General features: G+C 40.9%; 1 protein-coding gene across 2 annotated transcripts in view; it reads left to right on the forward strand.

The window, feature by feature from the left end:
* Positions 1–317: 317 nt before the first annotated feature.
* Positions 318–11011, forward strand: part of LOC122543442 (UI-like) — a 167913-nt gene continuing 157219 nt past the window's right edge. Inside the window, exons 1-2 of one of the 2 annotated variants that reach the window (XM_043682152.1) lie at positions 331–742; positions 3033–3115. In XM_043682152.1, the coding sequence (XP_043538087.1) occupies positions 3043–3115 (73 nt within the window). In that variant the 5' untranslated portion in view covers positions 331–742; positions 3033–3042. Of the gene's footprint in view, positions 743–3032; positions 3116–11011 lie in introns of both variants that reach the window. The other variant, XM_043682171.1, reaches the window with a different exon arrangement.

Here is an 11011-nt window from a genome sequence, read left to right on the forward strand (position 1 = left end):
TTCTCTATATTTTCTCCACAACACGCCCAGATTAATTGCTCCAGGCAGTTCACGTGTAGAGGGTTAGCAACCCTTAAATGGTTGAGGACATAGAATAATTGTGACAGGTCATTTGGCCATATTAGTTCTGAGCGATATCAACTCACCTCATTCTCTTCCTCTGTCTTTTTTTCTGTACCCATGCATTTTTTAAACAATTCAGATAATAACCTAATTGAACCTGCTTCTGCCAATTTTGAGGTAGCAATGCATTTCAGATCCTAATCACTTGATGTACAAGAATAGATTTTCCTCATTACTGTGAAATCAGTGATTAGATGGAGAAAAAAATGGATGGGATAAAGAAATATGTTTTCAATAGCCCAGAATGACATTAAGTGTGTGATATAGGATTGAGAGCAGGATTTATTTTTGCAACACAGAAGGTAATGAAGTACAGGACTAACTGTCCAATTAATGATTGAAGCAGAGATGTTGCCGGATGGTTCAGAAATAAAAGGGGATAGGGTAAGTACTGCATAGCAGTAGGACTGCGATGGACGTGGAGGATAGAGTACATGATCTGAGTAGTTTAACTGGGATTTGGCAGGCGGGAGTTGTAAATAATTGGAGATTTAAATTCTATTAATGGGAACAAACACTTCAGAAACAAAATTCTTTTCATGTGCTGCGGATCACATGGAACAAGCGGAAGTGACGTCTAAGCACAGCTGAATAGCTGTTACAAGAGGTTCTAAATCAGGTTTGTAGAATTTTGCTCTTTCTCTGTTCTTTGTGCTGCAGTTTAACTATTAACCTGGTCTGGAATCAACCCCCGGAAATACTAACCGATGCTTTTCCAACTTGGGATTTTTAAAAAATCTGGTTAGCACTAGGTATATTGTGAAACTCGGACGATATCCGTAGCGAAAAAACTTTGACCAGCACACCGTCCCCCCACTTTCTGCGAATAGAATGGGAACCGTCCAATATACCAACATGCAGTACATTACATAAAACGTTTATGTTTTTAATCTAACATTCTAACACAGTTGTGATATTTCAAAGTTGATTTTAACCAAAATATTTATAAATAAAACCGGAAATCCTGAAAATACTCAGTAGGCTTTGGCAGTATATTTGAAGAGAAACCGTGAACATTTCAGGACTTGAAAAGACAGAAGGAAAGGTCTATGACAGCATGGAAATCAGGAACGATTGATTGACAGGAGAGTTATAGAGTAGATGCGCTGCCGATAGAAAATAAAACTAAAGCAAGAAAATGAAACACAGCATAAGTTATGATTTGTTATTGGCGAATCTGTAAAATGCCTACTTGAAAGATGAAGTAGTCTGGTCAGTTGGGCTAGTGATGTCGCACACTTGCATGTACTGGAGGTTACATATTAAATACACAGGCAAAAGCATTATACACTACCAGAATCAATACAATAAAATATGTGAAGTTGATTATCTGGTCCATTTCTGTGTGATGCCTTGACAAATCAGAATCAACCTGCCTCATTTACAATTTAAACAAAGCTTGACAATTATCTGACAGTCATATTAACTGGTGCATGCTCCACAGTGATACGTCTACTAAGTAGGTACCAAAATATAAATGTTTTTATTTTTACTTTTGTATTTCTTGTAAATTGTCCTGATCAGTGCAAGATGAAAAGCTTTGAGGAAAATATATCTCTTTAGTAATAAACATGATTTAGTTTGCTGCTTGTGTGCACAGATAATGATTTTTATCTTGTTTTTCAGTTGTTACAAATTATCCTGGATAACAGCAACAATTGTGCAGTGGTCAAAATAAGCACTTCATGATATATTGTTCATTCTCCATTTACTGATGTAGAGAAGTTGCATACAAGGTTCAAATCCATATTACTCTTAGGTTAAGGATCTAACCCTATTGATGTATTTTTCCAAGTTTTAAATTTAGGGGGAAAAAAGTGGTCATCTATCATGGTATGTAGGCAGAAGTGGGTACTGCAGATGCTGGAGATTAGAGTCAAGATTAGAGTGGTGCTGGAAAAGCACAGCAGGTCAGGCAGCGTCCGAGGAGCAGGAAAATTGACGTTTCGGGCAAAAGCCCTTCATCAGGAATGAGGTGCCCTTCCTGATGAAGGGCTTTTGCCCAAATGTTGATTTTCCTGCTCTTTGAATGCCACCTGACCTGCTGTGCTTTTCCAGCACCACTCTGATCTTGACTATTCTGGTATGTATACAATCTTCTCAGAAACTGAGTCTTTCTAGCCTTTTATGTTTATTTTACCTTTCTAGCGTTTTCAATATTTTGTGTTTAGCTTTAGCACTGAGAACTCAGATGAACTCACTTCCAGTAAGCAAGGAGAAAATGAGGGCAAGAAGATTGATTTGATTGTTGTCATTTTTTAAAAATACATTGAATCATATTATCAGAGATTATGTTATTGTAATCATTGGACAGCCTAGCGGTTCCCTTACAGAAGATGTGAATGAAAAAAAGTCATTGGAAGTGAATTCCTATTTAATTTTTAAAAAATTATTTGTATTTTTTAAAAAAAATTGAATTGGGCAGCGCATTGGCTCTGTGATTGGCACTGTGAGGTAGCAGTGCTAGGGACCCAGGTTTGATTCCAGTCTTGAGTGACAACTTATCTGAATGGAGTTTGCATATTTTGCCCATGTCTCCATAGTTTTCCACTGGGTACTCTGGTTTCCTCTCTCAGTTCAAAGTTGTGCAGGTTAGGTGGATTGGGCATTCTAACCTGTCCCATAGTATCTAGGGATGTGCAGGCTAGGGGTATTGGCCAAGATAAAATTGAAGGTTTTGTGGCTAGGGTAAGGGGTTGTGTTGACTGGGATGCTCTTTGGAAGGTTGGTGTGATTTCAATGGGCTTAGCCTCTTCCTGCACTGTAAGGATTCTATGAATTTATTTCCATTTCAGTATAGTCTTTTTACAGAGCTATGTGTTGTTGATGTGTAATTTAGAAAGCAAAATCCCTCAAATATTGTAAAGATTAGCCTGACAGGCACATTATGATTATTCTTTTCTGAGCAGACTGGAAAGAATGATATTACCATGGCGAGTCTATCAGATGATGATGGTTAAACACCCTTGGAAAGTCCAAATTCTGACTGCTGGTAAGAAATTTTGATCAGTAAAACTCTATTTCAGTTTCAATAGAATTTCCGTTAACAATCGGACTAAAACAGATTGTTTAGTGACTGTTAGGTTTCTGAAAATATCAGCCATGATTGAATGGCAGAGCAGACTCTAAGAGCTGAATTGCCTAATTTCTGCTTCCTATGTCTTATGGTCTAATGGATTAAGTGCAGGAATAAGGGATTAGAAAAGTTAAGTAGTTTTTGTCTGGTGGTAATGTGATAGACTGAAGCCCTTTTTTTCTGTCCTGTAGATCTCTATGACTCTAAAAATAGAATATGTTAGAACAAGTTAGCATACCTTACATTATTAAACACGCCGAATGGGACACAAAATTCATGTCATCATATATTGATAAACTCTGAAGCTTTCAACATGCACCTTTAGTACAGTTATGCTTATAGGTGATATTGTATATTGGCAAATCCCACGAAAAGAATCACAACAATGTAAGGTAGAAAACCAGTAACTACAATATGTATCACTAAGCATTCCACAATCTTATCACGAGCACACCAAAATACTACCTAAATGTTATGAGGGTTTCTGCTACTACCACCCTTACAGGTAGAGAGTTTCAGATTCTCAACACCTTCTGCCCCTTATCTTATATCAATATCCTGTGATAATTGATTCCTCCATCAAGGAGAAAAGCTTCTTCCTGTCTGCTCTGTCAATGCCCCTCATTATTCTTTACATCAATCATGTCACACCTCAATTTCCTCTTTTTCAAGGAAAATAACCCTGGTCTCGCTTCATGATCGCAACTCTCCAGCCTTGTTTTGCTGTTATTTTTGTTCTCCTGAATTTTGCCTGAACTTGTCCTAGGTGTTTACCTTGGATTGTTTAACACTCTTGAGTCCTGATGGTTTCCTTTTTGTTTTGCTGTAGTGAACAGAACAAATTGAACTCTATTTAAATAATTCTGAGCATTCTTTTGCACCTTGTCATGAATAAATGTGTTGAAATGACACTATCTGCATCAAAATACCTTGAACAAACAGCTTCATCAGAAACAAACACTATCAAGCTTCTACTGTAATTGTTTTTTCTTGAGATTTTACATTGTCAGGAGTTTAATAATTTACAAAATATATTTTGGTGACATGGCACCACAGTTGACAGATTTGGATTGGTTAAGGGATTTGAGAATTGTGAAGGAGAGTTGAATCTCCAGAAATGTTAAGAAAATGAGAAGACACTGTATGTGTGGACATTGGTTTTTAAAGCAACATGATCATCTGTGACAAGAAGTAGCTGCAAAAACAAACTAAATTTCTTGCTGCACAATGTTTGCTCAGAACATGACGATAAATGCCGACTCCTATTTATTCCCGTTTATGCGTCTCTTGAATCTTTCTCATGTAAAAGATGACTGAAGGATCAGTTCAAATTCCTGAATTCATCTTGAGAAGGTAATGGAATTCTCCTCACACCTTCCCCACCCATTTGCATTTTCCCTCACCCCTCCTCGCCCCCACACGCTCTCTCTTGCCCTCCCCCTCTTGCCTATCCCCATCTCTCTCTTGCTCCCATCCCTCTCTTCCTTCCCCTCTAACCCTTCTGCATATAAACCAACATATTCCTAGCTACCAACAGTTCGGAGGAAGGGTCACTCAACTCAAAACGTTAATTCTGATTTGTCTCTGCAGATGCTGCCAGACCTGCTGAGCTTCTCCTGCAATTTCTGGCTTTGTTTCGAATGCATTAGAGTTGATCTTTCTCTACACCTTCTCTATAGTTTTAACACTGTTCTGCATACTATTCTATTACCCTGATGTACTTATGTAAGGTATAATTTATCTGGATAGCATGCAATACAATACTTTTCGCTGTATATTGGTACTAGTGATAAAAATGAATCAAATCAACCTTTTTTAATTCTAGTCTCTTTACATAATGGCCAGTATGCTCATAATCTTTTTAATTGCTGTGATATCTTACTGAGAGATTTGTGTTTGAACCTTTTTTTTTGCTTTGGTCCTTTCTCAATCCAATCTCTCGGCAATTTACAGCAGAGGAGATGGAGGCTAGGGCAGTTGCATAATCCTCTTGCAGGATGTGGAAGGTAAGGGTCACCACTGTCCCTGCTGACTTCGCCTGCGAGAAGTGCACCTAACTCCAGCTCCTCTCAGACCGCGTTGGCACTGGAACTGGATGAACTTTGAATTATTCAGGAAGCTGAAGGGGTGATAGAGAAGAGTTATCAGGAAGCCATCACACACAAATTACAGGATAAAGGTAGCTGGAGGACTCTCGGGAGAGGGAATGGAAATAGGCAGACAGTGCAGGAACCCGCTGCGGCAGTGTCCCTCCACAATAAGTATACCGTTTTGGATACTGTTGGGGGGGGTGTCAGTCCGATCAGGGGAAAGCCTTGGTGGCCAGGTCTCTGGCACCAAGCCTGGCTCTGTGGCTCAGAAGGGAATAGGAGAGCAGTAGTGATAAGGAACAGATCAGAGATTCTGTGGTTATGAACAAGGCTCCTGTATGGTATGTTGCCTCCCAAGTGCCAGGGTGGGGAATGTTTCAGACAGAGTCTACAGGATTCTTAAGGGGGAGGGAGAGCAGCCAGAAGTCATTGGACCCATCAGTACCAATGACATAGCTAGGGAAAGGGATGAGGATCTGAAAAGAGAATATTGGAAGTTAGGTTGGAAGCTAAAAGGCAGGATGAACAGAGTAGTAATCGTAGGATTGCTACTGGTGCCCATGGCTAGTGCAGTTAGGAATAGACTGAGTGAGTGCAGATGAACACCTGGCTGCAGGGCTGGTGTAGGTTGGAGGGCTTCAGGTATGTGGATCATTGGGATACCTTCTGGAGAAGATGGGACCTGTACAAAAAGGACGGGTTATACCTGAACTGGAGGAGCAGCAGTATCCTGGGTGGGAGGTTCACTAGAGCTCTTCAGGAGGGTTGAAACTAAATTGGCAGGGGAGTGGGAACCGAACTAGAGATCTGAGGTTGGAGTAGTTAGTGCACAGCCAGATGCAGAATGTCTGTGAGCAGGGCTAGATAGTTGATAGCGCAAAGTTGCAGTCAGTGTGGTGGGTTGAAATGTGTCTATTTTAATGCAAGAAGTATCAGGAATAAGGCTTATGAACTTAGAGCATGGATCAGTATTTGGAACTATAATATTGTGGCCATTATGGAGACTTGGATATCATAGGGGCAGAAATGATGGTTGGATGTTCCAGGGTTTAAATGTTTCAAAAGGAAAAGGGGTGGCAGTAAGAGATGGGGAGTGGCATTGCCAATCAGGGATAGTATCACAGCTGCAGAAAGGGAGATCATCAAGGAGGGTTTGTCTACATAGTCAGTATGGGTGGAAGTTAGAAACAGGAAAGGAGCAATCCTTTATTGGGTGTTTTACACAGACCGCCTAATAGCAACAGTGATGGAGAGGAGCAGATTGGGAGGCAGGTTTTGGAAATGTGCAGAAGTAACAGGGTTGCCATTTTTTTGCCACTTTAACTTTGCTAATATTAATTGGAACCTGCTTAGTTCAAATACTTTGGATGGAGCAGTTTTTGTCAGGTGTGTCCAGGAAGAATCCTTGACTCAATATGTAGATAGGTAGATTAGAGAGGAGGCCATATTGGATTTGGTGATTGGCAATGAGCCAGGCGAGGTGAGAGAGTGTTTCAGTGATAGTGATCACAACTCCCTGAACTTTACTATAGCCATGGAAAGGGATAGGAGAAGGCCATATGGGAAAGTATTTCATTGAGGGAGGGGAATTTAAAATGTTATTATGCAGGAACTGGGGTGCTTAAATTGGGAACCAATGTTCTCAGGAAAATGCACAACAGAAATGTGGCTGTTTAAGGACCACTTGCTGATGGTGCTGGATAGGTTTGTCCCACTGAGGCAAGTAAGGGATGGTAGGGTGAAGGAAGCTTGGGTGACAAGGGATGCGAAACATCTAGTCAGGAGGAAGAAGGAAGCTTACTTAAGGTTAAGGAGGCATGGATCAGACAGGGCTTTCGAGAGTTTAGAGGTAGCCAGGAAAGAACTGAAGAATGAACTTAGGAGAGCCAAAAGTGGGCATGGAAAAAGCTTTAGCGGGTAGGAATAAGAAAAACCGGAGGTATTCTAAACTTGAGGAACAAGAAGATGGCCAGAGTGAGGGTAGGACTGATCAGGGATAGTGGAGAGTTCTTGTGCCTGCACTTGGAGGAGATAGGGGAGATCCTTAATGTATACTTTGCTTCACTATTCACTAATGAGAGGGACCTTAATATTTGTGAGGACAGTGTGAAGTAGGCTGATATGCTCAAACAGGTTGATAAGAAGAATGTGCTGAAAAGTTTGAAAAACATGAGGATAGATAAGCTCCCTGGGCCAGATGGATATACCCAAGGTTGCTACGGGAAGTGAGGGAAGAGATTGCTGCACCTTTGGTGATAATCTTTGCATCCTCACAGTCCCCTGGAGGAGTACTGTCAGATAATTGGAGTGTGGCAAATGTTATTCCCTGTTCAAGAAAGGAAATAGGAATAATCCTGGGAATTACACACCAGTCTTATGTCTGTGGTGGGCAAACTGTTGGAAAGGATTCTGAGACAGGATTTATGATTATTTTGAAAACCATAGTTTGATTAGAGTTAGCATAGCTTTGAGAGGGGCAGGTCATGCCTCACAAGCCTTATTGAATAATTTGAGGATGTGACAAAACACATTGAAGAGCAGTGGATGTGGTGTATATGAATTTTAGCAAGGTGTTTGATGAGTTTGCCCTCCATAGACTCCTTCAGCAAGTAAGGAGGCATGGGATAGAAGGGAGTCTGGCTGTCTGGATGCAGAATTGGCTGGCCCATTGAAGACAGAGGGTGGTAGTAGATGGAAAGTATTCAGCCTGGAGTTCGGTTACCAGTGGTGTTCTGCAGGGATCTTTTTGGAACCTCTGCTCTTTGTGATTTTTATAAATGATTTGGATGAGGAAGTGGAAGTTAGTAAGTTTTGGTGATTGAAAAAAGGTTGGTGGGGTTGTGGACAGTATGGAGGGCTGTTTGTAAGTTACACCAGGATATTGACAGGATGTAAAGCTGGACTGAGAAGTGGCAGATGGAGTTCAATCTGGAAACATGTGAAGCGAATCATTTTGGAAGGTCAAATTTGAATACAGAGTTAAAGGCAGGGTTCTTTGGAGGTGTGGAGGAACAGAGGAATCTTGGGGTCCATGTCCATAGATCCCTCAAAGCTGTCACCCAAGTTATTAGTATTGTTCAGAAGGCTTATCAGGTGTTGGCTTTCATTAGCAGGGATTGAGTTTGAGCTGTGAGGTTATGCTACATCTCAGTGGAGCTCTGGTTAGACCACACTTGGAATATTGTGTTCAGTTCTGGTCACCTCATTATAGGAAAGACGTGGTTGCTTTAGAGAGGGTGCAGAGGAGATTTGCCAGGATGCTGCCTGGACTGGAGGGCATGTCTTATGAAGAAAGGTTGAGGGGGCTCGGGCTTTTCTCATTGGAGTGAACGCAGATGAGAGGTGACTTGATAGAGGTGTACAAGATGTTGAGAGGCATATCTAAGAGTGAATAGTCTGAGGCTTTTTCCAAGTACAGAAATGACTATCACAAGGGGGCATAAATTTAAGGTGATTTGTGGACGGTTTAGGGGAGATAGGTTCTTTTCACAGAGTGGTGGGTGCGTGGAATGCCAGCAGTGGTAGGAGAGTCAGCTACATTAGGGACATTTAAGCGACTGTTGGATAGGGACATGGATGAAAGTAAAATAAACGATATGTAGGTTATTTTGATCTTCGAATAGGATAAAAGGTCGGCACAACATCGAGGGTCGAAGGGCCTCTACTGTTCTATGTTCATGCCTCGGTCAGAAATACTGCAACCAGATGCAGTGTAAAATGTCTTTGTATCTGGCTCAATGACCAGTACATGAAAGCGAAGTGACATTTCTAATTGGAACAGCCAAAGGCGTACGCATTTATATTCTTGAATGCCCAATTTTTAGTCTTGTTTTTCTCCCTTTAGTGCACTGCCAGAGTTATAATTCTTAGGTTATTCCTATTCCTACCAATAGTTTGGGTGAAGTGATGGATAGAAAGATTTATGTTAAGGCCTTGGAGAGAGTACAATATTTCCTACAATAGCACTGTGGTGAGGTACTGGAGAGATTGATGTTGATGGGCTTCTTAAAGCAGAAGATTTGAGTGAGGTGTTCAAAGTCATCAAATCAAGAGTAGTTTTATTTGTCATTTCTATCAAGTACGACTGATATGGTAAAAACGAGACAATATTCTTTCAGGACCAAGGCGCTACATGAACAATAACAAACTACAGTGTAATAAGGAATGAACATTAAGTAAAAAAAAAAATTGTTTTAGCAGTAACTCAAAGTCTTGCAACGAATTTCAGATGAAATAAAGTGTGATCATTTAAGTATTCAGGAGGCTGAATTCTGTATGATGCTGGGGAAGAAACTTGCACAGTCTGGCCGTGAGACCGAATGTTCCGGTATCTTCCGGCAGATAGGGCAAGAGTTTGAATGTGGGATGTGTGGAGTCTTTCACAATGCTCTCAGACTTGCAGATGCAGCATGTGGTGTAAATGTCTGTGATGGAGGAAAGAGAGACCCTGATGATATTCTCAGCTGTCCTCACTATCCATTGTAGGGTCTTACATTCTGAGGCAGTGCAATTCTCAAACTAGTGATGTAGCAGCTCTGGGTACTCTCAATGAACCCTCTGTAGAATATAGTGAGAATGGGGGATGGAAGATGGGCTTTCCTCAACCTGCCCAGAAAGTAGAGAAGCTTTCTTGGCCATGAAGCTGATGTTGAGGGATCAGATGAGATTTTTTCCAGGTGGATGCCAAGAAATTTGGTGCACTTCATGATCTCTACAGGAGAGCTGTTGATGTCCAGTGGGGGAGTGGTCATTCTGAGCCCTTCTCAAGTCAACAACCATCTCTTATTGTTTTGTCCACATTCAGAGACTGGTTGTTGGCTCTGCACCAGTCTGCTAACTTCTTTGTATGCTGATTCATCATTCCTGCTAATGAGACCTACTACAGTCATGTCATTAGTGAACTTATGATTTGATGGAATAAATAAGGTAAAATTATACCCAGCAGCATAAGGGTCAGTAACCAGAGGTTTCAAATTTTAAGACTAGAAAATGAGCCTGAGACTACATTAGGAAATGTTACTTTCACTGAGTGAATTGTATTCTAGAATACACTGTCTGAAAGGTGCTAGAGGCAGATTAAATAACTTGTAAAATATAATTGGATAATACATAAAGGAAAAAGAATGACAGCTGTGGAGAAAGTTCCATCCTTCTGTTCTAACTTGAATGAACTGCCAAACATCTGGCTCCAGTGGAGTGGGCTGAAGGTGTGTACTTTAATGCTTGCTTTTGTTGTCACTTTTTATACAGCACATGATTGTTTTACTGTGTATGAAATTAGCACAGCTGTCATCTTGCTTTGAGAGTGGAAAGAAGGCATGATCACAAATCCTTCCTTAATAAGATGCTATTTGTATACAACTAGAATCAATGTAAAGTGAAAGATGAATTGAATATTCAGGTGTAACACTAGAGGGCAGCCAGATTCAGTTGGTTTCATTGAGTAGATAGGAGAAAGTGAGGTCTGCAGATGCTGGAGATCAAAGTTGAAACTTTATTGCTGGAAAAGCACAGCAGGTCAGGCAGCATCCAGGGAACAGGAGATTCGACGTTTCGGGCACAGGCCCTTCTTCAGGAATGAGCAGAGAGTGTTCAGCAGGAGAAGATAAAAGGTAGGGAGGAGGGACTTGGAGGAGGGGAGTTGGAAATGTGATAGGTGCAAGAGCCAACCGTGTGAAACTTTATCAAATGCCTTACTGAAGTCCATATACACCACATCAAC

This window comes from Chiloscyllium plagiosum, chromosome 3 (genome assembly GCF_004010195.1).
Source record: "Chiloscyllium plagiosum isolate BGI_BamShark_2017 chromosome 3, ASM401019v2, whole genome shotgun sequence".
In the NCBI taxonomy this organism is placed as follows: Eukaryota; Metazoa; Chordata; class Chondrichthyes; order Orectolobiformes; family Hemiscylliidae; genus Chiloscyllium; species Chiloscyllium plagiosum.